We start from the raw sequence: 19,554 nt of genomic DNA on the forward strand, positions 1-19,554 counted from the left end.
TTTTCCCACATTTCTTTGTTGCTGTGCTGTCATGGAGGGTGGAGTGAAACAATGCAGAGCAGCACAGAAAATGTTAGTGTCTGAAAAGGGAACCAAGTGGTTGAACCTCTGTCAAAATTTCCTCATGCGATTCACTCTGAACATTTCTCTGATTTATTTTATAACTTTATGCAAACGTGCTGATTTTATACCACATTTTCATGTATTTCTTTCACATTTTCTACACTTTTTCCCCTGCAATTGTCCAGCGATTATTTTTCCATCACTTTTTGTCTTTCGACAAAAAAAAATAATTTTTTTTTATTCATAGAATCTTTACCACAATAGCCTGATTGCAAAAATTGCAGTGCACGAAATTTTCTTTTCACGCACAAAAAGGGAGAGTAAAACCATAAATTTCCTGCCCCCCCACTCTGCTCCTACTTTGAGTAATGGAGGTGCTTTTGCTCCACCTGCTTCATTCATCAGGCGCCTGCAGTTCTCTATGTACATAAATGGTGTACAATCAGAGCAGGCGAGGATTGAAATGTGGGGTTTTGCACATTGCAGCCGCAGTTACAGCAGTAAAGTACATTTTAGTGCTCAGAGTAAATGTGACTTGAAAACCTAAATCGGGTTAATGGAGTAAAATGATGATGAGCAAAGCAGCTCTAACAGCATGAGTGAAATGTGGCTAGAAACCTGTATTTTTAAGTGCACACTTCAGACTTTCTGGTTTTGGATATTTAGTCCTGAAATGTCCAATACAATATTTGGATGGAGGAAGATGATGTGGAGGTGCAGGCAGTAACTTTTCTCGCTTTTTAAAAACTAAAAGATGCCAAAAATCAGTTTTAGTAGGATTATCAAAAGCCCATTAAATCCATAACACTTTTATTAAGAAAGAAAATCAGAAGACAGTGGGGCAAAAAAGTATTTAGTCACCCACCAAATGTCCAAGTTCTCTCACTTACAAAGATGAGAGAGGCCTTTAATTTTCATCATAGCTATACCTCAACTATGAGAGACGAAATTAGAAAAAAAGACCCCGAAAATCACTTGATTTAATTTTTTAAAAATGTATTTGTAAATACTGGTGGAAAATAGGTATTTAATCAAAAGTTCAATTCAATACTTAGTTCTGTACCCTTTGTTGGCAATAACAGCAAACACTTTCTGTAAGTCTTCACAGGGTTTTTACAAACTGTTGCTGGTATTTTGCCCCATTCCTCCATGCAGATCTCCTCTAGAGCAGTGATGTTTTGGGGCTGTCGCTGGGAAACACAGACTTTCAACTCCCTCCAAAGATTTTTTATGGGGTTGAGATCTGGACACTGGTTAGGCCACTCCGGGACTTTCAAGTGCTTCTTATAAAGCCTCTCCTTTCGTTACCCGTGCAGTGTGTTGGGGGTCGTCATGCTGAAAGACCCAGCCGCGTTTCATCTTCAATGCCTTTGCTGATTGAAGAAGGGTTTCAGTCAAAATCTGACGAGGTTTTAACTTCTCTTTGCTCCACACCTTTGCGAGCTTCTCTCAAAATAATAAATCATTTTCTGTCTCATTAAGAGCTAGGATAAGGAAGTGATGAATAAAATGAGTCAAAATCGTTTTTTCCCTGTAATCTTGACAATAGAAAAACTTGATTTAAGACTAAAAAAATACCTACATTTTTGCTGTAATTTTTGGTTCTGTTTAAAGAATGTTGTTTTAAAATTCGATAAATGTTGATAAGTTAGACTGAAATTCATTGTCATTATTTTAAAGATAAAAAATTAGATTTATGCTCTTAGAATAGGTGCTAGATTTAGATTTTATAAGGGAAAATGGACCAACTTGTAATAAGATCATATTCTCATGTTGCTCTCATTTTGTTTTAAAATGACTCCTTTTTTGCTTTATTACACTGGATTTTTTTGTCACTATAATCAAAATGAACTACAGTTAAGCACTTAAAAACTCAAAATAATTCAAACCATGTGCTTAGAGCAACCCAAATAAAAAAAAAAACGTTTTACAAAGTACTTTTATATCTACTGTTAGCCAATTTTTCCTCAATGAATGCTTGTGTGGAATTCCTTGTTTTTAGATTTTGATTTCTTAACGTCAACTTTCTTGTAAGGTAAAAATTAGTTTCTGCATCGACAGATCATTTTACTACTTTCGAGAGATTTTCTTTTTTAAGATGAAAGTGTTCTTTTCCTTTTGTTAGGCTACATCTTTTTGCAGTCACACTCAGTCACAAGAGGTTCAGGTTTCTGTTAATAATCATCCAAGTATATTAAAGAATCTAGTTTTTGATCAATCTTCAGATCATCATCAATTTTTTATTTGTTTCTTCTGTGTTTTACTGGTTTGTTTACTGTTATTGGCGAGGATATGTTCGAGGTTTTATTCTGAGTCAAACTACACCAATTCCTGATAGGGCGACAGTGGCTTAGGTGGTTCAGAAGTGTTGGACAAATGTATATAAGTTATCTCATATTTGCTTTTATGCGTCACCTTGCCATATAGGTAATATAATCATGCATTCAGACGTGTTTGTGTCCAACTTTGTTTCACAGGAAGATGAAGGTGAAACTCTTGGGAGGAGACCGACTACCTTAGCGTATTCCCAGCATCAGCATGAGAACTATGTGTTATCTGTGTCAAGACCGGAATCGAGGGCCTCTCTGTGTCAGTTATCCGTGAGAAAAGACTTTGCAGGTCCAAAGATGATGTGGGAAGACTGTGAAAAGACGGACATGTTGCAATTAATGTTTTCTGATAGCGTTGCAGCTGTGTTTTATGTGCTTCCCTTCCTTAGAGCTAAGCGCATGTGTAAATTAGGGAATACCCAACAAACTTAATAAAAGAGGAGGCGACAGAACATGCGCCAGAGCCGATAGAGATTGTTGCTGGGTGTTTTCTCTGTTCGTTCTCCTCGTAAAAATGTACCTATGGTCTGTTGTCTCTCTTTCCTTATGTTGTTATTCTGATGTTGCAGGTTGTTTTAACCCAACAAGAAGGTTGGCCAATGATCGAAGGAGCAGCGGTTTGATCCCCACTCCCCCCAGTCAACTGTCGTTGGGTCCTTGGGCAAGTCACTTCACCCTATCTGCCTCCAGCGTGGCTCCACTGGTGTGTGAAGGCGTATGAATGTCCTGGTAATGGTCAGAGGTGCAGTAGGGGCGTACTCGCAACCACGCCACTGTCAGACTGCCCCAGGGCAGCTGGGGCTACATCAGTAGTTTACCATCAACAAATGTGAATGAATGATGGACACTTTGTCAACGCTTTGAGCATCTGGAAAATTGCAGACAAATCCAATCCATTATTATTAAATACATGCCGGAAGTCAGTAGTGAGAAGACAAAACTGGTGAAACACTCCACATATAAAGCTGCATGTGTGTTTTCTTACAGCTGAGTGAGTGAGCTCACACATTTGGTTTTGCAGTTATGAGGAGCATTCAGCAACACACTGTCACTGTCATCAGCCTTGTTCCATTGTAGCACCTCTATAGTAGCCAGTGCACTACAGAAAGTATTAAAACAAGTAATTTAACACATCCAGAACCTCTGAGCACATTTTTCAAGTTTGTGAGTCAGAACATTGGCTTAACCACAAAACTTGCTGTGCTGACTATGGATGTCTTTGTCAACAGGAGGACAGTGAAGCATCATACTAGCCAAAATATTTGACCTCTGTGCAGATTAGACCAGGGGTGGGCAAACAGGAATGATAATCCTTATTAATGTTTTATTTTTCCTGTAATTCTGGAAAAAGATAAATCTCCATTGATAAACGTAAAGTTTAATAAAGTGTGTTTGAACTGTAGAGTGAAAGAACAAAAATGGAAAAGCTACTATAGATTATATGAAAAGACAATCTGGTTAAATTAATAACTAAACTAGTTAATATACAAACATTCGGAAGGAATAAAAAGGTGAGAGAAAAGCAGAAGTAAGGAGACTAAATGGAAGTAAAACTGCAGCCTTCACTTTCCAACGGCTCTCCTTTTCATTTGCTTGATTCATTCAAGGGCCAACAGAAAACGACGCACACACCCACCTGCCCTGCTGACTGAAAGGCAACAAGGATAAGTGGTAGCATGCTGAAAAGAAGGGAGAGAAAAAGAGAGTGAGAGGAGGTTGCCATGGCAACAGCAGGGGTTTGTCGCTTTTATTGTAGAAGGAGAATCGGCGTTGACTAACCCCTCACAGCTCCACATCCCCACCTCCCCTATTTTCCCTGTCTCACCTTTCTGCCTCTCTGTATGTTCATTTCATCTGTGTGAGCTGACATCAGCTTCCCGGGGCAGCGGCACCACATGAGAACATTCAAGTCACGTCTGCTGTTCCAGTCTTTTCATGTTGGCACAACCACTGATGTTTCCAAGAGGAAATGTGTGTTTGAAAGCGGAGAGAGGCACTCGTTTTTGAGCCCACAGCAGTAAATTACCAAAATGGAACCCATTTCCTTTGTAATTGTTGCAGCAGTTTTTTTTTAACAACATCTTCAGCGTGTCAAAACAACAGCAAACACTCTGTCAAGTTGCAAAATAAAAATTATTTATAAAGAAATGGATGCTCTGGCAGCGCATGTTGAAGACGCAGAGACAGTGATGTGCTCAGATGGAGCCAAGCATCCCTGTATTTGAATTCTGGTCACAGGTGGGTTGTCCCCCCCACCCCCCAGCTGGACCCAGGAGCACTCAAGATCTCAAGGACAATCCTCCCACCACATCCCCGCTAAAGGCGATATGGGTTGGAAGGTTGTGTTCGTGTAAGGATATAAGGAGGGAAACATGGCACAGAGAAAATGATGGAGCATTCGCTGCCATGGTGACAAGCACAGCAGTATCTAATAGCAACGGGCTGTTGAGTAGCCTGAATAATCTGGGTGGGAGGTTGGATGGACAGAAGAGCCGCAGAGATGGATGATAGAAATGAATGCTGAAATATAGCTTCTGGATTGTGTTTTTCATGTTTTTTTTTTTTTTACTTTGCCTGAAAACACAGCTGCATAGTTAACTCACTAAATGGGTGTGAAAAAAAACACAGTATATAGTAGCTTTACAACATAATCATGTATTCTGGCAAATAAAAGAGATCCTAAACTGTGAATTTAATATTTTGACCGTAAAAAAAGACAAATCTTACTGTTTTCATTGCAAGAACAAACATCTTAATAAGAATCGGTCAACGTGCTGGCGTGTTTTTCCTTATTTTAACTAAAGCAGCAAGGCTGTTGTGAAGGAAATGGCAACAGGTTTGTGTTCATCTGCTGATTCTCTGTGCACGGTTGCCATGGTGAGAGAGGAAGAATACAGTATGGGTGAGGTTCAGTAAGTTTCACGCATCTGATTGTTTTTTTTTTAAAGACCAACATCTGAGTTTTTCATTGCAGCATACGGCGACAGGAAGACCATTTTAAAGAGCACATATCATCACTGCAGGGAGAGCTGAAGAATCTACTGTCTCCGGTTGGTGAGCATCCCACACAAAATGGATCCACACTTTACATGGCCTGTTAGCGCCCTCTAGCAGTGATCTAGGGTAGTGCACAGAGTTTTTCTACTGGCAAACAAAGTAAAAAGGTTTTTTCATGACTTTTGGCAGTGGCTGCATCTTTCAAATTTAAACACATCAAGACAAAAAGAAGAAAAGTGTTAAGAAAAGCAAATACCAAAAAAATGCTATGGTTTTAGGGCTTTTTAACACTATGAAGAACATTATTAATTATATGTGAAAATTAGCTTTTGTGTACAGTTCCAGTAAGATACATAGATTTTTGTACTGCTTACAGTACTATATTCTATTGCACTATTTTAAAAAGAAAAAAAAGTAAAGTACAAATAAAACAAATACAGTATATCAAGTTTTCAAAGCATTTATAATTGCAAATGAATCACAATAGTTATATTTTTATTAAAAAACAGAATAATCAACATCGTTTATTCCACTTTTTCCATTAAGTAAAAAGCAACAACTTTATAAACCATCAAAATCTGAAATTATGTCTAAAACACCAAAGTAAAAAAACATAGTTTTCAAAATTGTTTTTTTATTTTTTAGAAAAAGTGACACTGAAACTCCATTGAAGCTAACTGCAAATGTAATTGGTATGGCTGCAGTTTAGAATGACTAGGTTCCACCTGAAGCTCTGGGGTGTCCATCGGAAAACATATTAAGAACCCAGAATCTTTTTCCTGTCTGTGGGCATCTTAAAAAGTTGCTGCTTATTGATTTTATTGTAAAATCAAAAGGTAAAACCTCACAAGTCTGCAGTTAAGTACATTTTTTTGACATGTCTCCGTGGTGAAAGCCCATAAAATGTGCAGGCCACGTGTTCAGACATCTGGTTGCCCCGGATCATTTTCTCTGCCATGGTGTGGTTCCACTTATCTTCTGAGAGGAAAAAGTCTCTTTAAATCATCAGAGACAACCCTTATCCTTTGAAACATCTCTGTTCTGTCAGTTCTTACCCTGAATGATAACTTTCCAGTCTGTAAAAAACATTATGTGTTGCTGACTGGTTATAAAATAATGTAAAAATCTTATGTCAGAATAAGCTGGAATGGTGGGCAACACGCCATTTTAGTAGTATTACCAAAACCGCAAACATTCTCTTTTTTCATGTTGATTTTCAGACCATCACATCATAAATTCTCAAACTTAGTTTTAAAAAAAATAAGTACAGCTGCTTAATTAATTATTTATTTATTTGTTTGTTTGTTTTTATTTATTGTTTCCGATAGTCCTGTGTGTTGTATGTTCAGGTGAATTTTGTTCCTTTGTCTTTCAGGTCATGCCAATATTGTTTACATGATATTTCATGTGAGTCAAGTCAATTATTGTTAAGTAGTCAGTTTATAATTTTCCTGTAAAAAAAAGTCCTCTTTCATCTAACTATTGTTTTTTTTTGTTTTTTTGCCATGTTGGTACTTTACATCAACAAAGTGGATAATATCTATATCTATCTTTGAAATACCTGAGGAGGATCTTTAAAGCCTCTCTGGTAAATAAATGGCATTTACTTATATAACCTTTTATTCCATCTTAGGAGGTTCAAAGTGCTTTACAGTGACAGTGTCATTCACACATGTACACACACATTACATTGCATTACATTACATGTTGCTTTGTTAAAAGAACCTCCAGCATACAACAGAAAACACCTGTTTCAAAAGATAATTACAGACTTTATATGTATTATTTTCCATTAACTGATCCATTTTCAAAACCTGCTTAATCCATTTCAGGGTCATAGGGTTGCTGGAGCCTATCCCAGCCACTGTTGAGAAAAGGTTAGTACAGCCTGGATCGTTTGCTAATCCATTGCAAAGCCACACAGAGACAGAAAAACATGATAAAACCAGCAGCTAAGGAATTGTAGGATGAAGCTGGTATAGAACTATTGGATTCACACAGCATACATGCAAACTCTAAAGTTGAGATTTGAACCAGCGTCTCCTCCCGTGAGGACAGATTGCCAACCATAACACCACCATGCAGCCCATGGAAGGATACAGTCATGTATGTATGTATGTATGTATGTATGTATGTATGTATGTATGTATGTATGTATGTATGTATGTATGTATGTATGTATGTATGTATGTATGTATGTATGTATGTATGTATGTATGTATGTATGTATGTATGTATGTATGTATGTATGTATGTATGTATGTATGTATGTATGTATGTATGTATGTATGTATGTATGTATGTATGTATGTATGTATTCGTTCATTCATTCATTCAAATTTGGCTAAAGAACTAAACAAATGATTTTGTTTTTGCTTCTTTACCACATTTTTAAATTCATGATCATTAACAATGACATATTCTAACTCTATTAATTCATCAAAGTTACAAGGAGACAGGATTTTTGAATTCCTGGGGGTAAATGGTGTCCCAACCACTACCTCTACGCTGCTTGCATTTACAGTCTGTCATTCTCTGACATCACAGGTTCAAAACGTTCTCTGGAAAGTACTTGCTAAATTAAAATGAGAGGATTTCACCATGATGAGGGGAGTTCAGTCAGTGAGAAAAGCTGAAAACTCAAATGCAGACCTACAGACCATTTTTTCTAAATATTGCAGTCAGAAAATTTGTAGAAAATTGGGGTAAGTCTTGTTTAAAGAAAAATCAAAACAGAGATAAAAAGACTTAACATAGAAGCTGAAATTAATTTATTTTTTATTCCGAAACACTTCCAGCACTAACTGAGACAATCAGTGCCATTACTTTTTATTTTTTTAATTTTAATATAACCAGGAAAGTCGCATTGAGATTAAAAACCTTTTTCTCAAGGGAGTCCTGGCCAAGAGACATTTAAATACAAAAAATAGATATAAACAAGCATCATTAAAATCATACAAATCATGAGAAGCAGTTGGACATTATTGTTGCAGTCTCTTAAAGTTTTGAAAACATTTAAAGATACCAGTTCAGTTTGTTTCTAGTAATTCTGCAGCATATTCCAAGCAAAACGAGCAGAGTGGACAAGGGCCTCCAAATAAGCTACATAAAAAACATTAATTTATTGAAATAAACTTAAACACAGAAAAAAATAATAAACAAATAAAACATCCAAATTAAAGTGGTGCACGGATATTACTGTAGATTAATGAAATAAATACAAAACCCTTTAAAAAGAGTTTACACCACAAGAGTGAAGTTGATGTGCACTTCATCGTTATTTTTCTATTATTTAAGATATAAATATAACTGTTTAATTTATAGGTTTGTGTACTATTCTTTTTTTTTTTCGAAAAACTCAAAAAGTAAACCTAAATGTGTAAAAATTTATATTAGTATAATTCAAGTAAACACGGATCCTCCCCTTGGTCACACCTGAACTGCTGGTTCGGCTCAAGAGTTAAACACTATCAAAGGGATTGGTTCACGGTTAGAAATCATCTTTTGAAAAGGCCATTTAACATTCTTAATGTTTTACAGTTTACTGTGTGCACATGGTCCCTCTGTCCCAATGAAAGCTCACAAACTGTTGCGTTTGCAAAAAGAAGAATTTGAATTCAAAATGGAAAAAAATAACTGAAGATGCTAACATACACATCACAGCCATGAGCTGGAGATGACATTGACGTCTACCTCCTGATGGTTTCTATAATCCTTGTTGTTCTGACAGCGTTCCTCTGAGTAGCGTTCTCCTCGATGGATGTCCAGGTAGGGATGCCACTCCTCAGATGGAGAACACAGTGACTTGAGACGCTGTTGAAAATGAAGAGTGTGAAGAAAAATCATCACTTTGAAGGATTTTCTGGAGTACTGATTGATTCTACGTATACACACCTCCCAGGGGCTTCCTCTGGCCTTTGTCAGATTGTAAACAGCTACAAAAGGGATCCAGATGACTACAAAGGCAACCATAGCCCAACCCAGAGCTAACCCCCAGCCTGGGTACTGCACCTCTCCATAGGTAGGAGGAGAAAATGTTGCAATTGACCATCCCAAGATCACCTAAACAAAAACGAAAAAAAACATGTTCAGCCACAGCTTGAGATAAAAATAGGTTTTATTTCTTTATGGACTTCACCAATCAACATTACAGTAGTAATTGACTGCAGGCAAAGGACAATAGAATGACCCCCACATGGTTTTGTGTTAAACTGACTATTTTTATAATATAGGTCCTATTCAGTTTTAAGAAACAACTATTCAAATAATTTATTATTATTGTGGAAGTGAATAATAATTTCAAATAAATTGCAGTTTATACATTCAAGAAGTAAAAATAACAAAAGTAAAGATTGAATGATTAATTTCCTGAAATTAAATAAATAAAAACATTTCCAATTCATGAAAAAAAAAATTAAATGTTAAGCTGGGAGTCACACTTTGCCAAGCATTTCAGCTCTTATTTTGAAAATCCAGACATCATGGTGCTAGGTTGATACTGTGATTATTTACATTTTTAACAAATTGACTTATACGTGCTTCTATACTGTAGAAATGATAAGAGGTGCATGGATGGCATTTAAGTGAACCCTGGCGCAGTTCAGTTATGGTGTGAATGTAAATCAGCTTTCCATCAAACTTAAAAGTGGAAAATAAAACAAGAAGAGCAATAGTGCAGTGCTTTTATGGAAATAATCCATAGCCAATTCCAAAGAAGCATACATCTCATGAATGAAATTATGAAACTTTTTAATATTTATTATTCACCAAACAAATTGAAGGTGTTTAGCATTCCTCTCTCCACCTTTTTGAACAGTCTGCAGGACTTTGATAATATGAAAGCAGTTTCAGGCTTGATAAATATTAGTATTGAGATCATGTTTCTTTAGTTTTATAGACACTTTTACAATGATGCTTCCATGACTCCGCTATCAAAACTCCAGAAATGCTAGCTAGTGTATGTGTCGCCTGTTGAAACTCCTGTGGAGTTCGAATGCTAAGAATTTGACAGCTTTCACAGTATTTCATATTCTTAGAGTAATAGAAAAAGATGCCTTAATTGTGGAAAAAACCATAGAGTTTTTGCTTTTATGAATTCTTCAGTAAACACCAGCAGGGATATAATAAACATTTGAGTGGACAATGTTGGCACAGGATCCAAAACTGGTCCTAGTTTTACCAGCAAATATAGACCAGAAAATATGTGACTAATTTGATTTTTTTTCATGTATTTGACATTGAAGAATAAAACGTCTGAAAATGTACAAATTGTTGTCATTTAAATTGTTTGAACTTTGCTTACCAATATGATGCACGGGCTGATACAGAACCAGCATGCTCTCCACCACAGCCAGAAAGCAAACGACTTTTTTCCAAGCATCATCTCAATGTCTTTAATGAAACGGTTTCCCCCTGTGGCGTTTGAGGCGAACACACATGAGCTACAGTGTATCGTACCGTCATTTTACAGTTCTGTACTCACCATATATGAAGGCGACACCAATTATCTCCAAAAGGACCAAAAACAACAAGACCCAGGTGGCAACAAACTGATCAATGAGAGTCACCCAGTATATTCCTGCCTGTAAAATACACACACAAACTAACAGATTTGTCTGCATCCATACAAAATACATTTTCTTACAACAAATAAATCTCAAGTTTAGTTTAAATGAATTCTCAGGTCACCAGCAGACTTCAGTGATACTCAAGCTTAGTTGTATTTCTTCATTGAAGAAGACCTACCCTGGTGACACATGGCAGGCCCAGCAGATATAATATGGAACATGTAGCTACTGTCACTATGGCCCGTTTGGATTTGAAGTATCTTGGGAACGCATCAACCAGACAGGTGGTTAGAACCTCTAAATGACAAGAAAACACGTTTAATGAAAATAAGGCACTTAAGGCTAAACAACAACTGTGAGCAGAAGATCTGACCTATTCCTGCAAACTGACTGTCCAGGCCAACAGTCAAAAGCATGACGAAGAACAAAATGGACCAGAGTGGAGAAATGGGAAGCTTAGAAAGAGCATCTGGATAGGCAATAAAGGCTAGACCAAATCCTGCAAAATAGATAAAAATAAACAAAAAAGAAAATAATACAAAAAACATACTGAATACTATCAGTTTCTAGGATTGCCACTGGTGGGCAAATGAGTTCACCTTCTGACCTTGTTTTACGACGTTTTCCACAGGTATGTTGTATACGTGAGCCATGTGTCCCAGTATTGAAAATATAGCAAAGCCGGCGAGCACGCTGGTACCTAGAAAAAAAATCAAAGTTTGTGGTAAATATATGTTTCACGTTCATTTTGTCTTAAAAAAAATCTACTTTTCAGGTTCCTACCAGCATTAGTAAGAGTTACAGCAAACGTGTCTTTGAACACGTTGTTTTGAAAGTTGTTATATGAAGAAAGAGTCACGAGTCCGCCCCAGCCAATAGAAAGAGAATAAAAGGTCTGAGTTGCAGCATCTTTCCACACCTAAAACACACACAACTGCTTTAGATGAGAGCACTGCAACCATTGCAGCATCCCGTCAAATGCATGGGTGCATGCATACCTCTGCTTCAGTCAGCTTTGTCAGATTGGACTGGGAGCCAATGTAGAACTCGATCCCATCTCTAGCGCCCTCTAGTGTCAGACCTCTGACCAGCAGGATCAAAATCACCACATAAGGAAATGTTGCTGTGAAATACACAACCTAGACAGGAATAAAGTAAAAATGACACAGAGTTGATTAAACAAAAGTTTGTTTAAAACTGATGATTCATAACAGAAACCCTAAATTCATGCGGTTTGTTTGCTTCTGAACAAAAGTGGATCTGGCTCTTCTGGTGCTTAGGCATTATTTCCTCTTAGACGTGATCTTTGATGAGTGTAAACGCACACTAGCTTAAAATTTGAGGAATGAATAATTGTTGCACACAAGATGTGGCTGTTTTTTAAATGAGGTGATGGAGAGACTAAATCTTCTCTGCTTGTATAAACACTTTTGGAATGCAGGCAGGAAAGATTACGGAGCCACATTACCTGTCCCCCATTGCAATCTGCTGGATGAGTTAGTGGCTGATATGGAACCAGTCATCATGTTTGTCTATTTACCTTTAGTCTGTGATGCTTTTTAAACTTTGCGCTCTCATCCTTTAGCATTAACCACTGTCTCAACCTCATCTCTAATGCTTTTTGCCAAGGCCGTTTTGACCACCATGCTGCTGTGCAACCAATACCAGAGCATCCCACATAAAAATAATATTATTGTGTAAAATACAATCAAACAGTGTTGGGTTTATTACTGCGGTAAGGTGAGTCAAATATTTTTAACATGCGCATTTATGTAGTTTTACCCTCTTTTAGAGTAATAAAGTGCAAAAACAAATCTTGTCACTCGTCTTGCTGCTGCATAACTGCAGCTCCAGGTTTCGCTCCACTTCTTCTGCCGTTGCTCCGGGTTTTTTTCTTGACCATTTGCCCCCTCAAGGGTATGGCAGTAGCTATTTATGCCTTCCTGTATGTTCAGGTTTAGGATCGACTTTAAACTACCAACAATTCTAAGGTCAAGCATCGCCCTGACCACCCTCCATTCCCCCTACTTGACCTGGTAAATGATTTGTTTAATCTTGAACACACAAAAAGTGTGAAATCAGGATTTCTGCACTGAAGATTGGCTATTTGAATGTAACTGTCAACACAAAAATATCGATTTTACTGAACTATTTCTATTGACTCACTGGAAAGAGTTTGCAAGTTTGCAACCAAATCCAAACTGCAAGACATGTTTTTTTTTCTTTTTAAATAGAGCATTTTATTAAAACCAAAAAGACCTGAAAAAGGATAATTTAGAGTCCTAAACTCGTGAGTGTCAAGGCAAATGCCGTTTCCAATTATATCTTTGTCTAAATCATTTTTGAATATTTTACATATTTTTGTTTTTGACATTATATTTGCAGTATATTTAAAACAAATTAGAAATAAGAACAAGAAATAGAAAACTAATAAAAAATTAAATTTCATCAATGAATCATTGACCCTATAAAAATTGCCCGATCTATGAGTCAAAGCTGATGCACAAAATATATGTTACTAACAATAAATAATTCACATTAGTATTATCACTATATTATTATAATTTATTTTTGATTATTTATTCTTAGTATACAACTATAGAGCTGAAGTCTATGTAAATCTTATGGCTGTGTGTTTTGGTTTGCAGGAGTTTGTTGTTTTAGGAAAAAAAAATTAAACCCAAAGAAAATCACTTGTTTTATTATTAATTCTTCTATACAGGTTTTTACTGGTTAAATGTTTCTGCCATTTCTTTTAGGGAAAGGCGATATATCAGTGCGATTATCGGTATCAACTGATATTTGCATAATTTGAGTTTTTTGGTATTGGTCCTATAATAAAAAATCTACCGATATTCTTCTAAAATACTTCATTTTTTAAATGTTTACTTGTTCCTAATAGATTGGGAACCTTATGTTTACAGTCAGAGCCAGTAATTGACTATTTTCAGGTAAATATTATTTTTGGATAGGGATACATGTTGTTCCAAATAGATGCATGCCAATGGGGAGCTTATGGTTTAGTTATCTCCAATATTCAATAAATGTTCTGAATGCTTACAGATATATTTATATGAAGGTTTGAAAGTGACACTTGTTCCTATGAGATCCTTTGCTGTAAGTTAAAAAGGTCAGGGACAATGCGATTGTCCAGTAAAAGAAAAGTTGTGCATTTGTAATAAAGAAAAAAAAAAGGGGAATCTAAACTTTGTGTTACTGTAGACACTCAAGTATCGATATCGGCAAATATCGGTTATCGGCCACAGTTGCAGGGGGAAATATCGGTATCAGTCGGAAAAAATGATATCGGCCCATCCCTAATTTTTTGGTCTGCACTAGTTTTAGTTTTTAAAAATCTAGACACTAAAGGAAGGAAGTGTGAACTCACCTTTCCTGATGACTTGATGCCTCTGATGAGTGCTGCTGCGACCAACAGCGAGCTCAGCAACAGGCAGAGAGCCAAGTGCCAAACTACAGGTCCAGTTTCATCCAGACTGCTGGAGCGCTGCAGAGCCACACGACTGTGAAAGAAGAGCCACATCTATTGCATCTGAGCATTCAGAGGAGTGTTATGAAGAGATAAAATGTGTGATCCTTACTCCCAGTATTGCTCACTCGGGCTCTGCACCAAAACTGACATGTTGGATGAAGCACAGGTGTTGTTTCCCTGAGTCAAGTTGGCTGTCAAAACACTGCTTTCATTGCAAAACACTAAATCAAGGGGGAAAAAAAGGCAACTGACTGATCTGAAACATCACCCAACATTTCACAGAATGCATCAATTTTTCCAAAAATAAAATGTTCTCATTTGTAATAAATGCCATCCTGCTCAAATGTGAGGAGAACAGTATGAGAGGAGTCACCTGCACTGATGTTGCTGCAGCTGCTGTCTGCCCAGCTAAAGCAGTCTGACCACGGCAGAGGAGACTGCATGGAGGCAAACATGTAGTACAGGCTGTAGCAGATGATGACATTGTAGTAAATGGACACTACAAGAGTCACCACAACTGCTGCAATTCCAACTCCTGAAGGGAGAAACCATTCAACAAAAGGTTATTAACTTGACAAAAATAACTCTGAGAAGCCTTTGAACTTAAATTTAAAAAAAGTTGCACAGTTTGAATGCTCACTGGAAAAATGTCTTTCTTAAAAAAGTAAAAAAATGTAGAATACAAGATGTTTTTCTTTGTTATGAGTAAAAAAAAATCTGTCAGTGGAACTAGCAGACCTTGTGTTTTTTAAAAATAAGTTGTGATCTTGCCCGTGTAACCCCCTGTGCTATCCTAGGCACTTTACCATTGGGAGTTGGGTCATCTAGACCCACTAGACAGTGCGCTGAACTTTTTTCCTCAATGATTTGTGATCTTCACTGATGTCCATGGATTACATAACATCTTTCCACCTTTATCCACCTTTGTCATGGTAGGAAGAACACGTCAATGTAAGGGTGGGGTCATCTAAGATAGCACAAGGGTTAAAGCTTAAATTAAGTGTTGAAATTAAGTATAAACACTAATTTTTAGGAATTTTGTTCTGATAATTTGAAATTGTGTCCTAAAATTAGTGTTTATTACTCAAAAAAGAGTTTTCTTTACATCATGTAAATGGATAAACTTTTCTCCCAAATATGTCCAACTTTAAGCGTTACAACTGTCATCAACCATCCTTAGACCATAATCATCTAGAATCAAACATTTTAAAATATATTTGTCCCAAAGATTTTATGTAAATTATATGAGTCAAATACAAATTTCTACAAATTAATAAAATCAACCAAGTTTATTACTTAAAACAAGCCATTCACTTTCACAAATAAAATTTCTGTTTAAAAATATTGTTAGAAAAAAACGTTTCGAATTAGAAATTTTACTTTTCAAAATTAAATAACTCAACAAGATATTTAGAATTTATTGTGATAAAAAGCAAGTCATAACACCTTAATAAAAAGTTACCAGTGAGGCAGTTTTGTATTAAATTAAGTTTATAAAAAAAGGGAAATAGACACAAATACTTGGGAAGATTTTGAGTTTTTGTGGTGTGAAATTTTACTCTGTCTCCAAAGAAAACAACAAGCATGTGATCTAAAATCAACAAAGTCCCTCTGCTCTATTGACTGCGTTGAGCATAAATTCTGTAACAGCTAGAAAGTTTTTCCAATTTGAAGAAAAGAAGAAAAAGTCTGTTTATGTTTCATTAAAAAACATAAAATGACTTTTTGAATAAAATAACACATCTCAGTAGATGCCATGTTGATTGTGAAAGCTGTTTCACCTACAGTCATAAAAAAGGTTCTCCACATTAAAGGTTCTGGTTCATTTTTACTAATATAGTTGTTCTTTAACTAAAAAGTTTCACTGAATAGGAGCGTGGGGCAGTTTTATTGTTTCCTTGTTGTTTATTAACCTTAAATTACACAAATCAGTCTTCCATGTGTCGCGCTCGTGTTGTGCACCTAAACAATGCTCATCTCACCCTGCAGGATTGGCACCGCTTTCCACGCATTGATTGGCCCCTGGCTGCAGAACTGACCAAGCGCACTTTCCAGGAAAAACAGAGGAATTCCAACCACCACCAGCATGGTGAAGTAGGGGATTAGAAAGGCGCCTGGTCAAAATGAGGGATGAGGTGGCGAAAGAGAAAACAAACATGGTTATCTAACTTCCTTAAAAAAATAGAAAGGGTCACAGATAAATAAAAATATGGTATGAACTCGTGTACCCCCTCCATTCTTGTAGGCCAAATATGGAAACCTCCAAATATTTCCCAAACCAACAGCATAGCCGATCATTGACAGAATGTAGTCGCTCTTGTTGGCCCAGTTCCCGCGCTCTGGATTCTCATCCCCAGGATCCACGTGTGCATCCTGCCCAGTGAAAGATCAGTGATACAGCTGAGGCTCTCGCCCATCCAGGGTAGTTCCACAGTGGGACAAACGGGTGTGAAAATGTCAGGTTACACTTAGGAGTTTATGTCATGTTTTCTTGTGTTCAAGTATGATTTGAATTTTAAATACCTAATAAAGTAGTTAGACATAACAAGCAAACATAAAATATGAAAAAAGAGTGGGTAGAAGAAACCTTTTATTTCCCATCCCCAATCTTGCTATATTTTATGCATTCATTTTTACACCTAAACATAGATCATTATTCACATAAACACAAAATATTTAAAGAAAAACAAAAATTACTAAACTTAAACAAAAAGCATACCAAAATAACTTCCCCAGTCAGGATTGTCCATATCTCGTCCCATTAGGCTTCTCAATTTTCGGATTTATTTTTTCAAAATTTTTTATTTATGTATTTTTTACTAAGAAAATCTATTTTTCTCCATATCATTCTCCCCGCAGACAGAAATTCACATACTTTTTATGCTGTTCCTTTTACATGAGGTTGTTTGATATATTTTTTTATTATTACTTTTTCTGCTTCTCTTTCCTGAAACAGTTTTTTGTATGTTTGTTGTTCAAAATGCAGGTTAAAAATTATTTTCAGGACCAGTTTTGTCTGAAAAGAAAAAACAAAACAATTGAGAAAACAATCTCTCTGTTGTGTTATGTTTTTCCAGATGTCACTCCAACTTTCAGTTTCAATCCATCACAGCTGTTTTTGTTTTAGTGTATTTAGGTTTATGGTTTTCAGTTAGTTGATAGGTCAGGTTTTGTTCCTTTTTGTGTTTCCTCCTATTTTGGGTTTTTCAAAATAAAATATATATATAAAATATATTTTAATTTAAATATTAAAGTCTGCATTAGGGTCATTCTCAACCCTTTTTTTATGATTTATCTTAAAAAAAAACAATGTTTGTTTTTGATAATACTAAAGAAATAAAAGTTGATCATTTATTAAATTTCTTTAAGTAAAGTTGTGTCTCTAAAACTCAAGTAGGGCTAATTTAGCACTCCTATCATGTTTCTTTAAAATTAAAAAATGTAAACATAAAAAGTCATCATAATAAAAACTTTGATGCCATAAAGACAAAAACATACTCCTTGTATTGTCAGACAAGATTGTTATTTAGAAGTAAAAATAACTTTTACCTAAACTTTTACCACCATCCAACTATTGTTTTTATTTAAAAAACAATAGTTGGATGGTGTGGAGAAGCAATGGTGGGATCCTACCTGTTCCTCAGCAGCAGAATTTTTCAAAATCAGATCAGTAAAGCTACTCCAGCCGTACTTCTTCATGTCTTTTCAGTTGCTTGGTAAAGTCTGAATGAGAAATGCCAATTCTTTGTGCATGTTTCCTTTTAAGGTGGACCCTGCAAAGATAACAGAGGGAGGTTTCCTAACCTGTCTGTTGTCTTGACCCTCCCCTGAAGCGCATGACAGCCTTTCGACAGGAACGTTACACCTGTTTGTAAGGAAGACTCCCTCCCTTTGTGGCCTTTCTGCAGCTGCTAAATCTGGAGTACTTAATCCCAGTTTAGTTCTTATGTCATATATAAATCATCAGTCCACCCTCTTTCAGAGTGAAAATGTCTGATAAAAATGAATATTAACATTAAGGTTTGACCATTAAAGGTGTCAGGAATTTTCACCGTCAAACCTGGACTCCCTAATCCTGCTGCTGCTGACGCACAGCGGACACAAACCATCTTGGTCAGTGACATCCCAGCATAATGACAGCCTGTGTGGAAGCAGGCGTCTGTGTGGTCATCATGTGACTCGACCTCCTTACATGATGCTGACGAAAACAGATAACAGGGCAGATCAACAAATGAGAGCAGCAGAAAGTGTCTGACGAATGTGTTAGCATTAATATTGTTTATTGTAATAAATAAAATCAAAATAATGCTATCTTAGATTAATAGAAACATTTTGATCGATTGGAACATTTCTGCCAAAGGCTGTAAGCACAGCAGAATGAGATAGTTAATGCATACAACTGCCAAAGAAAACTCTTCTTTTTTTGGTCATCGATGTTTTTTTCTCTGTTTTTGATTGCTTTAATAGTCTAATTGTCAGGATAAATATCAACCACAGAGCAGATGGTAGCCATGCTGGTTTCACTCCATCTGAGGACGAAGCTGAACATGTTTTGATTTAAAAATGTTTGGGACACTGCTATCAACTGCAGATATATACATATGTATATATCTATATATATCTATATATATCTATATATATCTATATATATCTATATATATATATAGATATATATATATATATATATTTATATATATATATATATATATATATATATATATATATATATATATATATATATATATATATGTGTATATAGATAGATAGACAGACAGACAGACAGACAGACAGACAGACGGACGGATAGATAGATAGATTTTTTCTATGTTATTTCTAACTAAGGAAGAAAAAAAACTTGGGGGGGGGGGGGGGGGTTTGTTAAAATTAAACCATTATAAACCCGTGTTGTCTAAAAAAGTAACCCAAAATATACAAAATATACATGAATAACCCAAGGACTGGATTGAAAAAAATAACCCAAGAGTTTTAAGAGTTTACACTTTCTAAATGTGCTTCACCGTTTGATCTGAGTTCAGGGTTAAAGTCAAATCAAAGAAAAACAATGACTTATGTGAAACCAACAGCCATTATTCATTTTTCTCATTCT

At 36.1% G+C, this 19,554-nt stretch overlaps 1 protein-coding gene across 2 annotated transcripts; it reads right to left on the reverse strand.

The window, feature by feature from the left end:
• Window positions 1-7,759: 7,759 nt before the first annotated feature.
• On the reverse strand, window positions 7,760-18,342 carry slc6a14 (solute carrier family 6 member 14). Of its 2 annotated transcripts, XM_011475632.3 has the most exons (15): window positions 18,081-18,342; window positions 16,676-16,820; window positions 16,430-16,561; window positions 14,821-14,982; window positions 14,557-14,668; window positions 14,346-14,478; window positions 11,956-12,096; window positions 11,741-11,876; window positions 11,565-11,657; window positions 11,331-11,456; window positions 11,136-11,254; window positions 10,873-10,972; window positions 10,693-10,802; window positions 9,285-9,452; window positions 7,760-9,203 (listed from the first exon to the last, which is right to left on the reverse strand). In XM_011475632.3, exons 1-15 carry the CDS (start codon window positions 18,144-18,146, stop codon window positions 9,048-9,050), a joined length of 1,899 nt encoding a protein of 632 aa, XP_011473934.1. In that variant the 5' UTR covers window positions 18,147-18,342; the 3' UTR covers window positions 7,760-9,047. The 2 variants fall into 2 exon arrangements, with proteins under 2 accessions (XP_011473934.1, XP_020559174.1); XM_020703515.2 differs by having other exon boundaries at window positions 7,760-9,452.
• Between the last annotated feature and the right edge of the window lie 1,212 nt (window positions 18,343-19,554).

The sequence above is a fragment of the Oryzias latipes genome, chromosome 5 (assembly GCF_002234675.1).
Source record: "Oryzias latipes chromosome 5, ASM223467v1".
In the NCBI taxonomy this organism is placed as follows: Eukaryota; Metazoa; Chordata; class Actinopteri; order Beloniformes; family Adrianichthyidae; genus Oryzias; species Oryzias latipes.

Bases quoted from the DNA above. Each gene is read 5' to 3' on its own strand.
- slc6a14 (XM_020703515.2), bottom strand. From the start codon at position 18,146: ATGAAGAAGTACGGCTGGAGTAGCTTTACTGATCTGATTTTGAAAAAT. The intron at 16,821-18,080 runs GTAGGATCCCAC...TTCACTGGGCAG, and splicing joins ATTCTGCTGCTGAGGAACAG to GATGCACACGTGGATCCTGG. The intron at 14,479-14,556 runs GTAAGGATCACA...CTTCTTTCACAG, and splicing joins CCGAGTGAGCAATACTGGGA to TCGTGTGGCTCTGCAGCGCT.